Here is a 24,248-nt window from a genome sequence, read left to right on the forward strand (position 1 = left end):
TTTACCAGTTGGGGATACAGCTTTTGATTGCACAACCCATGTGTGTCCATGAAAGTGACATAAGACGTGAGATAATTACAATGGTATAAACACTGTTCACATCACCCAACCCTAATCCAGACTCTGCCATTGGTATCTAGACAAATACACAGAGATCATTCACCCACAAAAATACAGAAAATTACTTCCAACCCAATGCAACGCTCATCAAGCACAACACATTTTTCATCTTTTGTACACGGACAGCATTGATCCCACGCAGATACTGTAACAGTAAAACAGAAAATAATTGTGAAATACAATCAAATCAATTCTTCACAGAAATGTAAAATTGTCTTTTGCCCATCCGACAGTTAATTAAAACATCAAAACATCCCAAACAGTAAGAACAACAGTATATCTACATGAAGAGCTTATCTGCAGCTGTCTAACTCCAATTGTTCTATGATCATTGACAAGTTAAAGACAATAGGAGGACACCTCAAACATAGTAGTGATCAGCAGTTTCTCACTAATCTAAATTAGTGCACAAACTGCTGGTAACCATAGCAGCAGTATGTAAGCATCATGCTACAGTGCCATCTAACTCTTGACAGGGTAATAAAACATTTATAACAGCTGGTATAAAGTTCCATACTCTCCATATTTTACATATACTCAGTGTAAACACACACACACACACACACACATACATATGTACAGTCTCTTACAGGAAGCTCACTGACAAGTTAATCTTGTGCTTGATGCGGCTCATCCAGACAGTTTGTTCCTTCACCCTCTTCCATCATCTGTTTGTCTGTCTGCTCAGCTTTGCACTGATGCATGTTCAGTTTCCTGATCGGTGGATGTGTGGAAACCATTACATACACATGGACATACACTTTATTCTGGAAGGTCCAGTGGAGCTCTAGTGGGATGGATAAAATTCATATAAACCAATACAGCGACTGCACCGTACTGCTCACATTGAAGTACAGTGTATTTAAAGGGGATATAGTGTGCTTTTTAGGATTTTCTGTCATTTATAATATATACTGTTATGATGTCTGTTAAATATGGTCAACGTTCCAGAACAATAGGTGAATGTATGTCAAACGTCTCCCTGAAAGACAGAAGCCAAGGCTTCAACCTGCTCTGAACAATATTCAGTGTTTGTTCTAGTTTCCTGATAAACAACCTTCAATTCCTTGGTTGCTAAGGTTGTTCCATGGTTGCTGTTGTCCACATTTGTTCCTCGTCTGATTCAGGTTTGAACTTGTACGGATGTATTTGAGGAGATAAAATTTCAAGTAAAGAATAAGAAAAGAGGCTGTGTAATGAGCCTGTACAAGATAAGTTTTGGAACTGTAAATCATGCAAAGATATTACAGTAAAGCCCTAGAATATAAATATAGGCCTGGAAATGAGGGTCATCATTTTGCTGTTTATCAGCTGATCGATAAAATATAGCAATGTTTTATTATCAAATGCTGATCTGGCCCAAGGAGGCAAGGGATTTGTGTCTTTTGATGTTGAATCATTTTTCCTATTTCATGTATTTTAGTATTTGTCTGTTCAACAATCTTGTAGTTTCCGAGAATAAAACATCACAAAGCTTCCACCCTTTGTGCCAAGACAACAGAAGAAGGAAGATGTTCTGTACTTTTGACAAGGCCAAATCAGGGTTATAGTCCGCCTTTATATGAATGGATTCCTGATTTACCCATCAAACCATTTTTGGCGATGGGGATTCACATCTGGTGGTAGCTTTCAAATTTTGTGCTGCGTGCAAACGTCTGCAGAGGGGTCCACATGGATCCTCACATACATGGGCGGATGAGGACATTTATGTCAGGCTGACCCTCATGGCCACACAGATGCAGAGTGTATGAATCTTTAGGGAGGTGTCTGGAAGGCATCCTGATCAGATACCTGAACCATCTGAACTGGCTTCTTTCTATGAAAAAGGGAAGTGGTTTTAATCAGAGTTCCTTCCTGAAGTCTGAGCTCCTCAGCCTGTCTCTAAGGGTGAGGCCAGTCAGCCTGCAGAGGAAACTCCTGTTTGCAGCCTGGATCTGCAATCTTATTCTTTTTTTCACTACCAAAAACTTTTGACCCTAAGTGAGGTTTGGAACGTTACTGTGCTGACACTTCACCAATCTTCCTGTTGGTTCTAATGCTCTATGAAGAAGACCCAGAGATACCCCTTCACTTGAACCTAAACGGAGCAGTCCACATTTTCAGCAGCCAAACCATGGCCTCATGTGAAGGTTCTGAGTCTCATCCCAACTGCTTCACACTCAGCTGACTGTCCCAGGTCCATGCAGCCAACACAATCAAATCATCTGCAAAAAGACTAAGATTCCATCATGCTTCCATCATACCAGACGGTGTTCGCCCACTGGCTGCATCCAGAAGTTCTATCCATCACAAAGACAATCAGCCAAAATGTATAACTTTGGCAGAGCCCAACATTCAATAAGAATACACCTGATTTCATGCCAGGAATATAACAAAACTCTCACCCAAACTGCACAAGGACACCAGACGTTGTAATGAGTTGAGTGTTTTGGCTGTTTCTTGTTGAGCATTGTTATGATATATGGTCATCTCTGTACTGCACTGCAGAGGGGGCTTGACTCTCTCTGCTCCCTTACTTTCAACAAGCACACGCATTCCTTTGTAGTACATTATAATAGAGGCATTGATGGAATATGGCAAACCCTGTACTTCAAATAAAACTATATCACTCATCAAGATGTGATACAGTGGCTGGTGTTAGAGTTGGAGCCAGTGATGGTGCTTTGAAACCAAACCTCAGCGCCTGGGTGATGTCATTTTGTCCTCTGCTATATTATATCGCAAAATTTGATGCAACAGTGTTAAAACACGAACCACTGAAAAACTGCAAAAAAACATTGGCAAGAGAATTCAGGACACACAGGATTAAAGAGCTCAGATAGTCAACGTCTAGCACATAACAGGCAGAATACTAAGTTCTAATCGACTATTCTGAAGTGTTATAGAGGCTACATATTCATTGACATGTATTCTGGTTCCTTCAAATGCTGCAGGGATTTAATGACCTGAAGAAGAAACTTTTCATACAGAATAAAGCAGCTGTAGACAACAGATACACTCAGAATCAGTCGTATTCATTTATTAGTGCATGCACAATATTTTACAGATTTAACCACATTAAACTTTGTTTTCTGTCATTATTCCTTTCCTCCCACCTGTGCACTGTGCTGTGCTGTGCCTGGCACCAAAATACACACACAGGCAAAACAAATTGAGGAAACGGCTGGAGCGTGTTGGTCATTATAATCCGTAACTAGAGGCTTCTGTCTCTCCCGCTTCTCTCAGCTGTCTCCCTCGCTTGCCCATTCTCTCTCTCCCACCAAAATAACCTGTTACCTATTGCATCCAAATAAAAATCAGCAAGCCAAGTAATTCACAAAAAGCTTCAGCATAATATTTCCATGATGATTTTGGCGAGGCTCTGAGGGTTAATGAATGTCTGGCCTCGTCTACATTGTTGTCATAGAGAGCAGGTGAGTCAGATAAATGCTCACTAAAACCCCCACCAGGTAAATGTCATATTTCTGTAGGAAAGGTGGGGCGACTTTAATTTTGCATGCTCTATTCAGTGATTTTGATTCTATAAAAGTGTGTGTATTACTTCTGTACATTTATTTTCCTACATCAGCATTAAAAACAGCACAAACTGTTTTTTCGGCTCGCTAGTTGAATTCAATTTGAGTGCTGTGAGGTATGAAGGAGGAAATTTGGCAAAGGTTTTCAAGTTCAAGTTAAACTTAATTATTCATGAAGAAAAAAAATCATTTGTTCCATGGTGCGAAAGCATTTACACAAAACCAGCCCAACTACAGAAACTATCATCCACAGGGGATTTATCCTTTGTAGACCTTTGTATTTTAGATTCACAACAACAAAATCTTCAAAATGGGTTCAGTGGCTCCTTATTTACACCAGTTATTACACTAGTACACTTGCATGTTAATGTGAATATCTCAACCGCCAATAATGTGGCAGCAATTTGATGCATAACAGTATAAAGATGTGATCAAGAGGTTCAGCTGCAACATCAGAAATCTACAAATGATTAAAGACTTTGTAAACACATTAAATAGGTCATAAATGAATTAATAAAAAAGGTGGAGCTAGGCTTCACAAACTGTTTCAAGATTTCTGTGTTCAGGATTTAGTGGGCGGGTCTGAAAATCACTAGCATAGATCATTAGCATAAACCCGTCCCTGCTGCTGTAGAGGTATAAATACATTCAGCACACACTACTACTACTACAGTCTACAGTTAGCCGAGCTAGCAGCCGAGCTAGCAGCTGAGTTAGCAGCAGAAAGCTCTCAGACCTAGTGCCCATGTTTCTGGTAGAGGTGGTGACTTTGACAGGTGACACTTGGTGGGGGCGGGGTTTCAGCGAACTCGGCGGGCACTCTCACAGCGTTTGGGAGCAGAGAAAGAGGCTGATTTTTACACAACTTTGAAGCCTAATTTATTTTAATTAAATTAATTTGATACACGGACTTTAAAAACAAACAAAAAATGTATTGATGACAGAAGAGAATACAAGGCTGGCTCAAGCTGACTGGAAGGCAACTGTAAGTCAAATAATCAAATGTGTTACAACAGTGCTATGCAGAACATCTCTAAATACACAATACAGCAGACCTGGAAATGGATAAGCTACAGCAGCAGAAGATCACAGCGGGTTCCACTCCTAGCTAAGCTACAGCCCGCCATGAATAATGTCTCTGATACTTTCTGCTAATATGATGTACTGTATGTCAAACATGTCCAAACTATTCCAGAAAGGCCCGTGTGTCTGCAGGTTTTTGTTCCAACCAATCGAGCACACGATTCCAACCAATCAGTTGATTTGAATGAGTCGAGCTTGGTTGGAATGAAAACCTGCAGCCACATGAACCTTTATGGAATAGTTTGGACATGCCTGATATATGTGAACCTGTAACAGAGAAGATCTTTGACATATCTATTGTCTAATGTCTGTTACCAACAATTGTTTGTGATTTGGCACTGGTTGTAACCATCCAAGACCATGGCTAATTTTTTTTTTTATTCACGTCTCCATTACACAAACTTGACCTATCCATATTTATAAACATTCATACGCCCAATAAGTATGCATATAATTCAGCATTGGTCTCATGCAATATAGGACCTGCAAACACAGATCAGAGAATACAGCATGCAGTGTTCTTATAGATCACTAAACATGTTGCTGACATGTTCAGAGGCTAGTTTCTGACCTGAATGTCTAACCCCTCCTGTCTGTCCGGAGCCATCAGTGGGACTCCTACATGCTGCCAGGCATCTGTTATTCAATTACAGCCTGCTTTGTCTCTCCAATTTGATTATCCAGGTGCTTTTGGCTAATAATAAAAGTCTTCTGCTCCCCTCTTGTCTTAAACCATGTGCTGTGGTAGTCCAAGCCAATAGTCCATGTTATGTAGTCACTGAGGTCCAAAATAACAAGGCAATCCATTTGTCTGGAGTGATTTGGTCTCTGTCCAACACTGCTCCTCTTTTGTAGACTAGACTTACTGCTCTTTGTCTGCTATGGTTTCTGTGTCCAGTGGATGCAGCTGTAGCACTTAACGCTTGCACAATGGCTACAACACGTGGTGGTGGTTAGAATATCCACGACAAGCTGTTCAGAGTTGTTATGCCAATAGACGTCTTTGTTTTACAAGTACATTGGATGCACTTTTGCAGCTCGTTTGTGATCGATTTGGGGGAAAAAAGATACTCTATGGCTGTAGTTTACTCTTTATTTTAGCAGCACACCTCTTTGTTTCTTTATGTTTGTGCAATGTCTTTGTTTTCTGAATAATGTTAGCAGGAAAACTGTGACTTATTCAAAGAGTGCACATAAGACAGATTCCATCACTAATGAAATGCATCACTGGATAAAAAATGCATGGCCGTAGACAGTAAATATAGACATTTACATACGTTCAGAAGTGCATTTGTTTGAGAGATGCAAGCTGCTCTGGAAAAAATAGACTAGTTGCATTAAAAATAGATGAGCAGAGAAACAATCCTCAGTTGATACACTGGTCAATATCAGTCAATCATGTCCTGCAGATGCAGCAGAGCCAGAACACAACACAGCAGCATACAGCTGACACTAAGATTTAAACATTATGAACTTAAATTGAAAATACATATATGCATACCACATATACATGTATCTTTTTTTTAATCATGAACAATTGTTTGAATTTCACATACAAAGTGACTGTCTTTAAAGTCTGTGTAAAGTAAGAATAAATGTGTTCTGAGTTTGACATACCACAGAAAAGTGTGTTGTTAACCACCCTGCCAAATTTGAATGATTAAAAAAATCGCCACATATATAAAATTAGGCTTCAAAGTTGTGTAAAAATCAGTCTCTTTCTCTGCTCCCAAATGCTGTGGGAGTGCCCGCCGAGTTCGCTGAAACCCCGCCCCCACCAAGTGTCACCTGTCAATCAAAGTCACCACCTCTACCAGAAACATGGACGCTATGTCTGCTTTCTGCCGCTAACTCAGCTGCTAGCTTGTCGGCTAACTCGGCTGCTAACTCTGCAGCTAACTCATCTAACTGGCTAACTTTAGACTGTAGTAGTAGTAGTGTGCGCTGAATGTATTTATACCTCTACAGCAGCAGGGGTGGGTAACGCTGCGGTGATTTTCAGATCCGTCCACTAAATCCTGAACAGACATCTTAAAACACAGTTTGTGAAGCCTAGCTCCACAATTCAAATCTAAATGGTTGAAATGCTTTTTACACCTTTTTTAGAAATACATTTATGACCTATTTAATGTGTTTAGAAGAAAATGTCACTTTACACTGTCTTTAAAGTTGTGTTTGTTGCTGTGATTTTTACATCAAAGTAAGGTCAGCGAGAACGTGACATTGTCTGGTCAATTATGTTCAGTGTACACGATCTAATCAGAGCTTCATATTATCTGTAATTGCAGAATGCTGTATCTGGTACAACCTGTTCAGAGACGTGCAGTTTAGATAAGAATGATGGGGTTTCTTGTTTCCAGGCGGGGTAGGATCTTGGCCCAGAGTCAGCCCCCTGACAGTAGGATTCAACAAAGGAATGCAGTGAAACCAAGGCTCTGTCAGGCCTCAGAGGCCCGCAGCCTTGCAGTGGTTAGACTGGCTCACTTCACAATCTAAATCAAGATACAGGGATTTGGAGAGAGAAAACAATCTGCTCATTATTCCCCCCTCACAACAGTGTGAGCCCCAGCTCATCCAAGACCAATCCAAAGCATGTAGTGGCAGAGTGAGTGCAACGAGTGCAAGTGTCCACAGGTGATTCGATAGTCACGCCACTTGTAATATAATCCCTGCCTTCATTTTTCTGTTTTTTGTTTTTTTGTCAACCTCTCTTACCAAACCGTATCTGTTGTGTTTTTACTGCTCATTTTCTACTCATTACTCTATCCATTCGTCCTGTACTTACCATCTGTATCAATCAATCTCAATCAATCAGTCAAACTTTATTCATATAGCACCAAATCACAACAAAAGTTATCTCAAGGTACTTTACACATAGAGCAGTTCTAGACTGTACTCTTTCATTTAATTTAAAGAGACCCAACATTCCCACATGAGTAGCACTCCTCTTTCACTTTGTTTACTGTTACTGCTTACACCTCCAACATCGTCCTACAGTTCTTAACATCTTTCCCTTCATCCCACACTTCTTTCCTAACTTATCTTTCCCCTTGCAATAACCGTGTCCCCCTCCTCTCCATCCTCTCCATCCTCTCCATCCCCTGCTCAGGCTGAAGACATCGTCCGTAGGGAACTGGAGAAGAAGGAGACTCCCAGTATGTACTGCCTGCTGGGAGACATCTTGAGGGAGCATCAGTACTATGACCGGGCGTGGGAGCTGTCAGGTCAACGCAGCGCCAGAGCCATGCGCTCTAAAGCCCTGCTGCACCTCCGCAAAAAGGAGTTCCAGCAGTGTGTCGACTGCTTTGAGCAGTCGCTCAAAATCAACACCATGCAGGTACAAGCAAACCACTGTAGCATTAGGGGTTAAGATTCATTTGATTTATAGAACAGCAGGTAAAGGTGCTGTTCATAATAAGAGTATGGATACTTGTTTTTTTTTTTTTTTAAACTGTCAGAATATAAGGACTGGTGAAGATCTTTGTGCCACAATGTGAGCAAACTTCACACCTGTAACTGAACACTTTAATCCAACACTGGGTCTCCTCTGATGTGTACTGTCATTACCAGCATATTGTACATCATTCCTACATGATGTACCCTAGTGACTGTGGTGACCCCCATGACTCATCATCTAACACCAGCAGCTAATTGGCACTTTTTGGTTTTGGGTGAAATATCTCCATAACTATCACATGGGCTGACTTGACACTCATGTTGCCTTCAGATGTGATAAATGTAGTGATCCCTGATCTTTATATAGCATCATTAGGTCAAAATATCACCTCGTCCACTTTTGATTTATGACCACATGCTTACAAAGCTTTATTTTACAGCTTTATTCATTCCTAATGATTCTCTCTGAGCTTTCCTTGAAATAACTATATGTATCAATATTTATTTAATGCAATCTTAATTACAGGCATTGTAAATGAATATTTAAATATTCATTTATAATTACTTGATAAGCATATTTTGCATTCTCAGCTGACCTGCTATACACTGAATAAAAGGCATTCCAGGTTACACTAACAAGTCATTAAAATTAATTAATTGAAGTGTGTGTGTGTGTGTGTGTGTGTGTGTGTTTGTCTGTGTCTATCTGTCTGTGTGTGTGTGCATGCAGCTCGGAGTGTGGTTTTCTCTTGGTTGTGCCTACTTTGCCCTGCAGGGCTATGAGGGAGCTGCCAAAGCGTTCCAGAGGTGTGTGGGACTGGAGCCAGACGTAAGTACGCACACACGCACGCACAGAGAACAAAGTTTCACCAGCTTCATCACAACGTGGAAAAGTAAAAAGCAGTGAGTGCACTGAGAAAATGACATCCCATCAATCTCTCACTTTAAAACACCTGGTACACACACATACACACAGGTTTACTTAAGTCACTTTTGGGGTATTTACACGGACTTACATTAATTTCCTGGAGACTTACCCTAACCTTTACCACTGATCCAAAATTCAGTTTTACCAATTGGAGACTCGGCTCCAATTGCACAAGCTGTCCCCAGTCAGCTGGTCTTAAGCCTGGTTTGTATCCCTGAAAGTCTCCCACTCCCACTCCCACATACGCACACACTGGTCAAAAAATGGAATGGACACTCTTTGAGAGCCTCTGTACATAATTGTGTGTTTTCTCTGCCATTCTTCCATAAGTTATTATTATTGTTCTCTACATCTCTTGCATACTAACTATTTCTGCTCTCGTTCCCCTCCTCATGCTTTCAGAATGCAGAAGCATGGAACAATCTCTCCACAGCTTACATTCGCCTCCGCAAGAAGTGAGTACAGGTGTTATCCTGGAGAATGTTGCGTGCATTGAAAATAATCTGGGTGAAGTATGTGTTAATTTGTATGCATTGGGAGTAAGACCACGTACCAACCATGAACCAAGAAACATCCAAAACAATTCACTCCATTAGTTTACAAGATCATGGATCAAAATTTGACCTGACGTGAAGCTAGCAGTAAAGTCAGGATCCTGAGTTTATGACTCAAACCACCACCATTAAATTTATGAACACTAAAATGAACCTCTAGTCCATGTCTGCACACCTGTGATTAGTTGATTGACATGATTGGACAATTAAGATACCGGCATTAACGAGTGTGTATGTATGGGACAAAGTCTGAGCTCTTTATGTCTGGTCTACAGGAAGACGTGATGGAGTACAGAGAGAAGTGTTTGTTCCTAGCAGAGCAGACTCTCAGTACTGAGATATCCAGTGAATCCTGAGTGTCTCTGAGCTTTTGTTCAGACTCATGTGCTTTCAGGCCTGAAATTGAAAAGTAAAGCAGGAAAGCTTCTATTAATACCTGGTTAGCACAACTGTCAATTCAGCAGAAGCAATTTTCTTAAAAACTGTCAGTAGTGTTGCATCATCCCTTCACCAAATGTTGAAGTAAATATCACTATAGATACTGTTAGTGGATTTGACACATTAGATCTCTTGTTTTTGTATGCTCATAACTTTGGTTTCTGTCTGTCTCATCTTGGCAGAGACAAAGCCTTCCACACCTTACAGGAAGCCCTGAAGTGTAACTACGAACACTGGCAGATCTGGGAGAACTTCATCGCCGTGAGCACTGACATCGGGGACTTTGCCGAAGCCATCAAGGCCTATCATCGTCTGATGGACCTCAGGGAAAACTACAAGGACATCCAGGTGAGGGACTGCACTTAATGTCATGTTAGGTGACACTATACTTCACTCTCTGACAGTATGTGTTGTAAGGAATTAATGTGTTTTATAGCTGTGACTCTCAAAAGGATGTCTTGACCTGAATCTGCTGGTTTTTCTTACATCTAACAACGGCTGATTGATTTGATAACACTTCACTTCTTGTCACGAACGATGAAATAATCCTAGAAAAGGGCAAGAAAGGGAAAAGATTGAAGACAGTGTTCCGTTACAGTGTGGGAAATAAGTATTGAACTAGACAATCGGTTAACATATTTCCAGTTAGAATATTCACATGAAATTTTCACCAGATTTTGGTATTAACTCAAAAAATCCACACACATAAAGAAATCACAACATTAAAGGCCATTAATAAAGTGGAATGAAACAGGAAAAAAGTACTGAACATGCTAACTGAAATGCATTTAATACTTAGTGAAGAATCCTTTGTTTGTAATGACAGCTTCAAGATGCTGTGATGTGCAGTGTCATTTCTCCTCCAAACACAGTGTGTAGTATAACAACCAAAAAGGTGCATTCTGGTCTTCTCTGACCAGTATTTCATAGGTTTGTCCAAATGTAGCTTTAAAGGAGCTTCAACTTGCCTTCTCCTCAGTAATGGAGTCTTGCAGGGTGAGCGTGTATAGAGGCCATGGTGGTGGGGAGTGCATTGCTTATTGTTTTCTCTGCATCAGTTGTACCTGCTGCCTCCAAGTCTTTCTGGAGCTCTGTCTGAATGGTTCTTAGCTCTTGAGATACTCTTCTCACCAACCTTCTGACTCCCTGGTCAGAAATCTTGTGAGGATCTCTTGTGTGTGTTGGTTGATGGTGGAATGATCCTCCCACTTCCACATAATGCTCCTTACTGGATGATTCAGAGGCTCCATTGAAATGTGTTGCAACAATCAGGTTGTAAAGGTGTTGGGAAACTCCTTGCTTTTACCCATCAGAGATGTTTCACCTTGGTAACAAAAGCCTTTTTATAGCCCTGCTTTTTCTTAGTGTGTTAAATACTGATATATGAAATATCTTTATTTCTTCATGTGTGGATTTTTTGAATTAATAGTATATCAAAGTCTGGTGAGAATTTCATGTTAAAAAACCTTATTGGAAATAAATAATACAAAATATTGATGAGTGTAATACTTATTTCCCAAACTATACAGTATTAAAATTTACAAATGAAATTATAAGAGTAAACAGCACCTGAGTCTGTTTTTTTTACTGCTAATCAGATCATATATACAGATAATGTATAGCAGGGTTCGTCAAAGTTATAAGATGTAGATCCTTAATTAAGGCACAGCTTTTATATTTAATGTTACTAGAAATGTATTGATCAATAGAAAATGTATTTCCAAATAGACAACGCTATACTTAACTTAATACTGCATTAAATCCGTAGCATGAAGGTATAGACTAGTTCCAGATGGACTCACCTTTCGGTCCAGACTTTAAGAAGCCATGATGTACAGGGTCAAATAGTAATGGAACTACTATGATTTTTGGTTTTTACACTTATAGGTAAGTTAAGCAAAGGTTAAATTGCTTGTTAAAGAATCTCCACATTATCTTACATCCCCTTCACAAATTCAAAAAAATAAAATTATACTCAGACACACACAGCTTTATTTTACTGGCTGCAGATAACTTACTTCCACATTAGCTTTTTCTTGTAGCTGCTAACGCACTAGCCAGCTGCTAACACAATAGTTAGTCAGAGTAGCTCTCCTAGCTAGCTGTGTGACTAACTATCAGTTAACCTGTTCTTTAGAAAACTAGCTTGACTTAGAAAACTAGCTTGCTGACTGTTGGCAAGCTAGCTAGCTTTCTCACTAACTGAGCAATAAATGAACATGCATCATTCAATTGAACCAAACTTCATTTATTTTGCTCCAAGAGTTAACAGTTGAAATGAACAAAACCTTAAAGTACATTTCTTTTCTTTTTTTAAAGTAAATGTATAACCCAGGCTTTGTGTTTCAGAATAATAATATTCCTCCTGAGTTACAGGACTCAAATTTAGTAAGTTTTTTTCAGATTCAGGGTTTCACATTTCAGGGTTTGCAAAAAAGAGATAATAAGATAGCTATATTCTCCTCTCAGTTTGAAACTAAGTTGACTCTTTGGAAGCTGGACATTGTTACAGAAAATTAACTTGAAATTTACATATGAAAGGTATTTTAGCTCATGTCTGCTACGTTGTAGATTAAAGTAATTTATCATGAGTTACGTAAACTGATGTGTTGATTGTCTGTGGATATGAAAATGCTGGTACCTTTTTGACATTTTTTAGGACATAAACTTGGCTAAACAAATGATGGAAAACGTATGAAAGTGGATTTAGAAATGGAGAGTGCTGCTGTCAACACTGACCACTGGCAACACATCACATAATCATGTCAGGGTGACATAGAGGTAAAAAAGAAAAGTCTTGTCTTTAGCAGCATAACACTGATGAATGTGTGACAGCTTTCAGTAGACAGAATAGGTGATTTGTTCTCCAGTCACATGATACACCCAGCAGGTGCATTCTTGTCAAAACACAAACGTACTGTTTATTCTTCCCTGTAGTACTAATGAATGTTCTTTATTGTGGTCACATATGCAGAATAATTTATAACAACTGAAGGGAAAGCCTCTCTTAATCACGTCTCAGTAATTGCACACCCACCAAAGCATTCTAACTAGAAAATTAACCATCAGCTTTGAATAAACAAACCCAAACAGCCAGTGGCATCATTTTCATTATTAATTCTCTGCTTCAGACGTGATCGTTTTGGTCTTGTAGTTTTGAGCTGTTAAGTTGAAAGAAGACAGCTTTGGGCCCTGTGGGAAAAGCTGAAATCATTCTGCCTCAAAATGATAGGCTGCATTCTTTGGCCCAATAACCAAACTACCTTACATTTTTTATGGAAATTGCTGCAATATTTTTGCTCCTTGTGTCTGCTACTTGTTTTAGGCAATTTCCCAGCATGGTCATTTATGCTGGTCTTGTTACGATAAGTCTCATCAATTAGGTTGCGACATACAAAAGCACACAAGTTTAAAAGGTCAGCAGCACGCTCCTCCAAGTAGTTCATTAGCCCTCCTTGTTGTCTTTCTGTCGACCATGACCCCATCTGGTTTGACTGTTTATAAAGCATAAGTTACAAATTATCATCCAATTCTGTGTTGGACCTTTTTAGCCAACTTCATTCCAACTTATTACCTCACGTCTTACACATTTGTTTTGGAAATGATGGTCAATAGGCCGCATTTAAATGAAACCATTGCTCATTTTTGATTTAACACCTGTTGTCCAACAGGAGGGTTAATGCATTTACAATATAATGTCACTGACATCCTCATACACATCAATTATTGACGGCTTACAGTTACATCAAAGTCTCGTAGTCATTATGAGAGCGTGGCTGGGCCAGTCTCTCTCCACTAAGATTGCATATCTTGGTGGCGAGACAACAACACGTCGTCCAGCTAATAACTCAGATAAACTCCTGGATAGCCAGATAGAACATATTTTTACTTGAGCTCATTCCTGACCTTGGAAAACATGCATGCAGCAAAAAGACTCAACTTATTAGCTTTTTCCCAGCTTTCAAGTGAATCTCCCTGTCTTGATCACACTAGAGCAAAGCCAGTTATAATATATCCAGTCCAGAGGAATGACCACTCACTCATTAAAATCCCCCATCGAGCATCAATGCACTCACCAAATGTTATCCTAAGCTTCATATTAGATTATAATAATTCAATGACAATTATCTGACTTGACATGATGTTTTGATTTGAACACTATAGGGAAGCTCATGTTGTGTCTGAAGTGGAAGGTCAAACAATCTGTCCATTTCCTGTGTACATGAGACCTGATGGTAAAGCTAGAAGCCAGGACAGGATGTTACTGGAGAAACAAAGTGTTGTGTTCAGGGGACAATGTTGTAACTATTTCCTGCTTTGAGAAGGCACACACAGCGAGGTGAGGACCAGCGGGAGCTTCACTGCAAGTTCTTGAAAATTAAAACACATCACACATGTCCCACTAAAAAAAAAGAAAGAAAAGCTGTCCAAACTATAATCACACTGATTCCAGGTGGACATTATAAATGCAGAGCTGACACACAGTGTCACAACACAGCCAGACATCCTTAGAAACACATCAGAGGAACCATTTCATACAACACAAAGGCTGTCACTCACTTATTAATATAAAATGCAAATGAGAAATAAGAGTGGAAGACTTTTTTTTTGTAAAGTATATTTTTTGGGGCTTTTTGCCTTTAATGTACAGGTTAGTAGAGATAGACAAGAGACAGGAGGCAGAGAGAGGGGGGAATGACATGCAGGATAGGACCGCTCGGCGCAGGATTCAAACCGGGGTCGCCTGCAGTGAGGACTGTTGCCAGTAGAGGACTGGGGCGGGTGCTCTAACCACTGAGCTAAACAACACCACGGAAGACATTTTTATAGTCAACTGGATTCATTTCGTGCTCAGATAAAAAGACTTGTACAACACTTGAGGACAGTTGAAAATTTTATTTCGGTAGTTTGAAAAATGAATGATGTGGTTGAAAGAATGCAGAATTTGTTTGCTTAAATTGAAATATTCATATTCAGCCATTTAACTCATTGAGAGGTTAAGATGAAAGAGTGTATTTGCTACAGAATATTGTTAAAAGATGATTATAATGTTATGTTCTGTATTTTTCTGAGAAGTATTTGCATTGACTAAGAGTAATAATATTCTGTATATACTGTAGCATTTTTGAATAAGAGGATGATTATAATGTTTATAAGACCTAAGACATCCAGCTGAAGGTGAGATGGCTGGAAACATTTGGTGGATAAAACACAAAGGTCTGGAGAAGAGATGTTTTAATTTTTAAGGGGAGCTGTTGACCAGATGATGGTGCTAAGGCAATCATTTAAATCCTCACATCATTCATAATTCACTGTCATGGTATCAGGGTATTTCTTGTAAATTGCAGTATATGGCAATATACCCAATAATCTTCAAATAATCAGCTCAAGGCAAACTTATGACGAGCCCAACGTCTTTGTGATCACTCAAAGACAAACCATAATCCTTCTTCTCTGCTCATTTTTACACATCTTTTCATTTGTGCTCTCCCTAATTGCATATGAAGTGGGCTGGGGTCATTCTGTCAGTTTCTTCAGCCTTCATAGAGTCAGTGTAGAGTACTCATATCACCTTCAATATTTTTTACCAGCTTGTGTTGCAAAAACCTGAAACTGAAGCAATAAGATTGGTACGGTGAACATAGATAAGATAAGATATTCCTTTATTAGTCCCTCGATGGGGAAAGTTTCTTTATTACAGCAGCAAAGTGGATGGTAAAATAGAAGAGCATCAATAAAAAAAGAATAAAGAACAATAAATAATAGGTGCAAAAGCAATAAAAAACAATAATAGTAAAAAATATAATTAAAAAAATGTGACATTATGTCCAACAGTAATAATTAGTGATAAGTGATAATATACCTGAGTTGATATTATTGTTGTACAGATTCTTAATTTAATAGAATATATCACACAAACTTTTCATTCCAATAGTTGCTAGACATAATTCTCCTCCCTATTTTTATAATTCTAAGCTACCCCAGCCAGCACTCAATATTGACAGTTAAGAGATAGACATGTTTGTTCCTTTATACAAGCCTGACTGGTGTTTGATAGTTTGCACCAAAGGAAAGAAAAGCGAGATGTATTTTTACATAAAATGAACAAATGTACCACCATCTCCTCGCCTCAGTTAAAAAAACAAATCTGTCAAAACATCACATAAAAGTCTTTTTTTTTGTTTTTTGTTTTTTTTACTTCAAATGACTTCATATTCCATTTTTACTCTTCTATTTATACCAGCATGAGCAGTGGGGTGACAGTCAGTGTTATGTCTCCTTTAACTCTATAATCAGATCACAGTCACATTTGTAAAAGCACTACAGTCAATTATGAGGCTACTTTTCTGCCTTATTATGTTTCCTAGTTTTTTCTTGGCTGTGGTTGTTTTTAGCACAGACAGAGTGTGAGGGGTGGGGAGATAGTGTCGGGACCACCATGAATTCCTCTCTTAGGGAATGTGTAGAGGGCTGGTGACAGAAGGGCTTTGACTGGCTGATAGATTTCAAAGGAGCTGAGGGGTCACATGACTGAGCTTTGTGCCTCATGGGGTTTATTGGGAACACAAGAATCTTACAGTCACACACACACACCTACCTTCATGTGCATACAGGCACAATAGACTGAACTGAACCTCCCGAGAGAAAAAAAAAGTTTTTCTTCTATTTCCATTGTTGTGATCTAAAAGTAAACTTCAAATATGCTTCAGAGGAAATGTCTGGCCTGTCATTCGTGTTATTCTCCTTTTTTTCCTCAACAGACAGATTATTACTTTTCAAGTTAATTTCACACACTGGATTCAGAAGTCACCCATGCAGCTTCCACCTTTTAATATGTCACATCACCGCGGTGATTGACATCATTGGAGGATACATCAAACCAAGTCCTGTTAATGGATTTTAATGTTATTTTCATCTCAGGAAGTGTCACATCAAATGGACATCAGAGACACTCACATCGTACCCACATGATGAGATCAACCCATGTGTTGATCTTTGGCCTCCTCTGCTTAGAGAATATATGCTCTGATGTGTCACTGAGGAGCCTCAAGTTTCCTGCAGCCTGTGTGTGTTGAGTTGTGAACAGATGTGGAGGATGTCTGACGTGACGTCTGCTCCATAGCCTTCCACTTGATTTATCTTAATTGTCACTGCAGTGAAAGGCCTCCCAGTCGCACACAGAAGAAGCCTGACAGATGGTTCATTAGTGACTGGTGGGAGGCGGAGAACTTCAAGATAGCAGAGCTTATCGGAATTCAACTCAGGAGGCCGATAATATTCTTAAAACAAAAAGTGAAATACCACACATGCTTTGTATGTTTAAATTTGTAAAAGCACTACGTGTGTGTATATATATATTTATCTATCTATCTATCTATCTATCTCTCTATCTCTCTATCTCTAGATATAGATATATATCTCTATCTCTAGATATATATCTCTATCTCCTAATGTTACCATAAACCTAAATCTTAAAGCCAGATTGTGTGAGATTTTAACTTATCTGGTATCAAAAAACCCCATTGTGCACACATCAAGTCCAGCTGACTTGGTCTGTACCAGCTGTAGCATTTATTCTAACCTGATGATGTCATTGGGGTTATCTTGACTTGCGCTCATAAAGTTGGGATGTGGATTTGAAAGATGTGGGTGTTAAACCAGAAGGGAGGGTCTAATAAAAAATGCTGCATTATAGGAAGATCCAGTGTTTTAGAGCTTGAGCCCATTTACACCTTGTATTAACATGCAATCTATATATGGAGGATAAATTCATGTTCACGCAATGTGCAAATGCATGCAGAACATATTGTGATGGAAATGCCACCGGATCCATATTTGGAAGTGGTCGGGCTCACATTGTGATGTTAATGCACTCTATACAGTGTGACCACATTTCAGAAAGAACATCCACCAAACAAGTCGAAAGCTCACATAACTCTGTTGGTTATAAAGACCTTGGATGCAACTTGTTTGTTGAGAAATCCAGCAGCCCCACCTTGCTAATTGGTATATAGATATCTAATAACAGAGCATGAGGAGTCAAGATATCAAAAGAGCTTATTAATGCCAGGTGACAATGCAAAGGCTCATGGATCACGTCGTTATCCAGACAATGTATCCAGAAGCAGATCACATGTTAGTACCAGGTGAAAATATCTAACCCAGCTTCATTGAGGACTGTTGACTAGTCCCCCAACTTCATCAATAGGTACTTCAGCAGTTTAGTATTGTGTGACAATAAAGAAAAAGACTCCGTATAAATACACATTTTTAATCTGAATTTGTTGGGAACCAGGCTTTATTTTACTGATCACACATTCACAGCTAGAGGTTAAGTGCACCTCTGTAATGGTAATGAGGGGCAAATGCTGCTCTTTGCCCATCCAGATTCATCCTGTCAGTATCACACAGACGATTTTATATTCACACAAACCTAAATTAAAAAGAAAAGGAAATAAGAAACAATATATGTATAAACTATTACTGTAGAGACTGTTTGTTTAATGAACTCGATAAAACGATACAATTCAGCGCAGATATTCACCACAATGGAAAACAGCCAAACTTTTCTATAACCTGGGGGCTTGTTTTATGAGAAGAAATTAAATTAGCAAAACACATATATTCCTGGAACGCAGTTATAAGTTCCCAAAAACTATTGCGAAAAGAAAGCAGGTCTCTTATCATTAATCACTGATTCAGAACACCAGCTTTGATATCAGTGAGCCAAATGTAACCACAAGTATTAGATGCTAAACAGTCTACTCTGAACTCATGTCAGCAGTGCATGTTCTGTGTTGACTTGCTCTGTCATCATCAGTGAAGCATTGGTAGATAATTGTGGTCCATTGGCATAATTACTATAAACCAGTGAGACCATGGTGGTGATAATTTGCTGTCTCATGCCAATGTAATTACAAGCACAAGTGTTTGTAAAATTAAAACCACATCACCCATAAATCCAGTTACTTTCCTCCTCCTGCCTCCTCCATTGGTGGATTTGGCATCCTGCTATTTAATAAACAGTAATTTATGGGATCGCATGTTGCAGAGAATTCAAACCTATTACATCACCCTTACAAGTTGAGGCATCGGGAATTTTTTCTTCAACATAAATCTTCCATTGAAGTATCATTTATTTTTCTCTCTGGCAGATTCTACAGATTCTGGTCAAGGCAGTCGTGGAAAACCTGACAGACAGTCATGGTGGGCAGGCGAGTTCTCTAGAGCCCAAACTGAAGGAGCTCCTGGGTCGGGTCACTTCCCGCCACAGCAGTGACGCTGAGATTTGGCGGCAGTATGCTCTGCTGTATGGTGATGGCCACAGCTCCAACCCAGAGGATAACGAAAAAGTTGGTGCCGAAATCAGCATTTCTCCACAGCGTGTTTTTAACATTCTCCCCATCGCTGCTACCCACTCCCAACAATCACACTGTGCTCTAACAACCAGCACACATGCTGTATCTCATGTGGCCTCAAAGACTTGACTTATTGTTTGTGTTCCTGTGTGGTTTTCAGGCATTGCAGTTCCTGTCTAAGGCCCATCGCTGTGAGGTTCAGGCTGGCGGCTGGGAGAAGGAACCTGCTCTCTTCAAGGAGGCCATCACAAGAGCCATCAATATGGGCAATGGTGAGAAAACTGTCCAACTTTTACACAGAAACCTTGTGGGTTAGGGTTCTACGGTTAGGGTTCACATCTAACTACACATATATAAATACAAAACCAAGATCATAAATCTCATTTACAATAATATTACATCTAGTTAAAAATTAAACTGTGTTTGCTGAGAGTTGAGCAATGTCTTTTTGTTCTCTTAATATATGCAGTACCTGTCATCAAAAGTTTGGATATACCTTCTCAGTCAAGGGATTTTCTTTATTTGTCTTTTTTTCTTTTCTTTTTTTACATTTTACAGCAGTACAGAAGACATCAAAACAATAAAATAACACATACGTAATTATGTATTAGACAAAAAAGTGTTAAACGAAAGTATGTTTCATATTTTAGATTCCTCAAGTAGCCAGTGTTTGCCTTGATAACAGCTGTCTTAGGATTCTCTCAACTAGTTTCATGAGGTTGTCACCTGGAATGGTTTTCAATGCACCGGTGTCCCTTGTTAAGGTTAATTGGTGGAAATTCTAGCCTCCTTAATGTGTATGCGACCATCCTTTGTGTTGTTTCAAGGTAGTGTTGGTATACTGAAAATAGTGTAATGTCCTTCACTTCAAGTCATAAATCCATCCATCCATTCACTAAGACCCATACATATGTAATGTATGTGTGAAATCACACAATAAACTTAGCTTCGTGTACTCTGGAATACACATCTCCAAACAGTCCCACAAAACATGGAGACTACCTTCTGTTCTATTACACCTCCAACACCTACTTCAGTTGGATCAATTCTTTTTCGTTTTACACGTTTATAGTGTATGTGTATGTATGAACACACTATTTCCCTTGACTCTCCAATGAACCCATGTTTCTGTATCTTTGTCTTCCTCCAAGTACCATTGAACTCTTCAACTCAAAGTGGGACCTGGAACTAGTCTACTTCCACATTTCTGAGAACCATTATTCCCATATTGCAAAGACACAAGTGATCTGGTCCCTGATTTGGTCCCTCCACCAGTCCAGTGCTTTGTTCCATCGGTCCTAATTGTTTTGTTGAACCTTGGCGTCTCTCCAAACACCATTATCAAGAAAGATTTCCTCTTCAACCAACACTTTGCTCCACATCCAGGCAGCTCTCATAGTTTATATAATCAATTCAACTTAAAACCATATCAGAAGAAGCAGGAATCATTATGAGGGATCACCACTCCATCAGGCTGTAGGTTGCGTCACCCCTGGGTGCCTCTGCATTGGCAGCTGCATCTCCTGCACCCATGATAGATGGGTGTTCAAACACCCTTGTGAAATAAAGGCCACTTGACTCCTCTACCTCTGGCTATGTAACCTCTTACCAAACAATCAGTCCAGGCTTCTCAGAGGAGGGTAAAGGATGGATGGAGGAGGGGAATGGGAGAGATGTATCTTTGATTCCAGTCTAGTTGTTAATCTCCACAATCCCCAGATGTTTTCATTACAGCAAGACACACAGCTCTGAATTAAACATTAGAGAAGTGGCCAGCAGCTACCATGAACAGAATAGCAATGTGGCCAGGTGCTAATGTTTGATCTGTGTGTCAGATGACCTGCTACCTCCACCTTCTTCCTCTCATACTGTGTGTAGACTATACATAACACCAAAATATGTAGACGCTGCACTGTGTCCTCCAACAGTCTTCAGTAAACGAGAGAGAAAAATGCAGTGAAAATGTATTCTTGATGCCCTCTTGTCCATTTGAACTATTCTGTTTATGAACTGATTGAAATGATTACTTACTGCTAAAACCAAATCCTAAAACAATGACCCGACAAGCCAAGCTGGATACTGAAAGTTAGCCTCGCTGCTGAAAGTTAGCCTCAGTGGAGCTTGAATTAGGACTGCTTCAACTAAAACTGCCCATTGTGAGTCAAACCATATTATAGGAGTACAATGTGAAGTAGTCTTTTAATAGTTTTTGGTCAACAGTGGAGCAGTTTTTGGACACACACTTAGTAGATAAATTAATTGTTGGTTTGGGTCTGCACATGAGAGGGTTAATATCATGTTATCCTTCAAAGGCTAGAATATTGGATATAGAGATGTTCAATGATGTTCGTGATGTAGGTTTCAGGGCAGTTTCTCCTGTGGCTGATCTGACAAGCATAAAAGTCTTTAAATCATTTTTGTAGCATGGAAGTTGATCATTTTATATTTAGATAAAATAATATCAACAGTTTGCCTTTATTTTCAGTATTATTATTATTATTATGTATTATGTCAGTATGCCACAGTGGAGCCCCAGTGCACAGAGATGAGTGTTTTAGTATAACCTCTACCCTTGGTTACACATTCCACTCAGCTCTACTGACCCTCACCATGGGAGTGGGTGCTGCAGCCACACAGATGACAAGACTCCAAAGAAAAGAAAGCAAAGGACAGATAAAGCAGAGCAGGAGGGAAGTGCCTTCATAAATCACTGCAGATTGACCTTTACAGTCAGCGCTGAGGCAGGGACAGGCTGCACTGCCAGGAAGGAGACAGAGACAGAACGAGGAGACAGGAAACAGCTAGTTTTCTTTCCAAGTGTGAAAGTGAAAGATTTAGCCGACCTGTGAAACAATCAGATGGAGAGGATGGTGACACTGTCAATATTCTGACCTCAGAGCAGCTGCTGTCATGTAGAAATGACTTGACTAATAGATAATGAAAGTAGTAGTAGTTGCAGCTGTACTGATACATGCTGTCTATTTAGATCTAGTACATTAGGTGGTACCCCACATACTTTGTTTGTAATGCAGTCTGAATTTAAAAGAACATAAAAGCTGCAACCATCCATCCATGACAAGGTCCTTTTGACAGTGTTATATTATGAGATAACTGTTACTTCTGGAAAAGCAACAGACAGGAAAGCAGATGATCTAATAAGATTGAATGACTATGTGAATGTCTCTCTGTCTTTCAGTGACCATCAGCTGCAGTAAGAAGAAGAGTAATCCAGCAGAAGCTCTTCAGATGCTCTCCTCCACCCGCCTCAGCCTCAGGAGTCTGGTCACCAGAGCAAAGGTACAAAATCCATCAAAAACAGTCCACTGCTCCCCCCCTCTCTATGACATCACTTCTCTTCATTACTCTCAGCTGATAGTAGAACACACACCATCAAGACATTGCTGAGTTGTATTGATGCTTTCTTGCATCCTGGCATATTATTAATATAAGTCTACACAAAGCTGACAGATTTATTTCATAGTTCAAATCAGCTTTGACGTTTTCAGAAACTCTCAAATGAAATAAAACACTCTGTTATATGAGCACTGTTCCACCAAACTGAGAGTGACACATGCTCATATAATTCTAATACTTCACTTTGTCCAGCTCAGTATTTGGTATTGGTAAAAAAAAATGTGTGTGTGTGGCATGCCAGACACACACATGATCATTTTTGTAATGTGAACATCTTCTGGTTCATTAACAAAGAAATGTAAGTCTGTTGTGCAATATGACCATACGCTCGACTGGTTTTGTTTCGCTCTGAGCCAAATATTTAGTGGAAAATGAAGCAGAGTGCTGGTGGCAGCAGGTTATAGATGTCAGCTGCCTCTTTGCTCAGTTATATTACAGCGGCATCAACTGAAGTATCATAGCTCCACTATAAAAGCTCCCTGACTCTTTATCTTCCTGCAGTAAGGCACAACAAGCAGGTAACAACAGTGTATCAGCAGCAGGAGCTCACTTATGGAGTCCAGCTGGTGATGTCACCATGCAGGTGGACACAAAAAGCTTTGCCAGATCGCTACATCGTTCAGGTTGTCTGTCTGAACAATTTCTAAATCCAGCAGTCCAAATTGTCGACATGAAGATTTTACCAGGTTGAAGTCACCCGGGTCATTCAGGGCAGAATCCTGCTGTTTCATTCACAGTATTTAAAACATTGGCTCTATAATGCATTCTTTGGTATGAGTTCTAAATGCTGTTAATACTGTAAAACTCAATTCACAGTACTTAAGTAATTTGTTCCATACAAAAACACAGCAGACAGTTTTAGACTTAAAATACTCTGGCCAACCTGAATGTAAAGATGTCACATTATTTTTTAAACATAGTAATACTGCCAACATAAACTTTAAGAATAGCTTATACCACTTCGTTATGTCCCCCTAGTAGAATGTAAATATTTAATAAATGGTTTATAACACACTATAATGTAGTTCTACTGAGCTATTGAGTAAAATAATAATGATGTTGCTGCACTGCATCATTTTCATCTTTTCCTCCGTGTTACTTTCTTCCAGCAAATGCACACTGATGTGGCCACGGGTCAGGTCCATGCTGAGCTGCAGGATGGAGTCTCTACGCTGGAGCAAGTCATCACTGAGCTGCAGGAACTGAGTGGGAAGCTGCGTGACCAATCACAGTGACCATCCTCACAGAAGTGCTCCCCACCCGCCCCCCGCCCCCCTTTCTCCTGAGTCTCCTGAGCAGTGCGAGACTCTACATCTGCAGTCTGCAGCTTTGTGTAACATTAAAGTACAACTGAAGAGGACTCACTTCATAATCATGTTTTTATACCTGTCTGTTCACATTGGAGCTTAACAGTGACTGTAAGGCATCAAACAATAAAACA

The 24,248-nt window shown here is 39.6% G+C and overlaps 1 protein-coding gene across 1 annotated transcript in view; it reads left to right on the plus strand.

The window, feature by feature from the left end:
- The window catches only part of ttc27 (tetratricopeptide repeat domain 27), a 93,583-nt gene extending 69,335 nt beyond the window's left edge, over window positions 1-24,248 (plus strand). The window contains exons 13-20 of the mRNA XM_053333630.1: window positions 7,828-8,055; window positions 8,845-8,943; window positions 9,445-9,497; window positions 10,217-10,382; window positions 19,190-19,387; window positions 19,554-19,665; window positions 22,590-22,690; window positions 23,917-24,248. Coding sequence (XP_053189605.1) covers window positions 7,828-8,055; window positions 8,845-8,943; window positions 9,445-9,497; window positions 10,217-10,382; window positions 19,190-19,387; window positions 19,554-19,665; window positions 22,590-22,690; window positions 23,917-24,042 — 1,083 coding nt within the window. The 3' untranslated portion in view covers window positions 24,043-24,248. The remainder of the gene's footprint in view (window positions 1-7,827; window positions 8,056-8,844; window positions 8,944-9,444; window positions 9,498-10,216; window positions 10,383-19,189; window positions 19,388-19,553; window positions 19,666-22,589; window positions 22,691-23,916) is intronic.

The sequence above is a fragment of the Scomber japonicus genome, chromosome 14, assembly GCF_027409825.1.
Source record: "Scomber japonicus isolate fScoJap1 chromosome 14, fScoJap1.pri, whole genome shotgun sequence".
In the NCBI taxonomy this organism is placed as follows: Eukaryota; Metazoa; Chordata; class Actinopteri; order Scombriformes; family Scombridae; genus Scomber; species Scomber japonicus.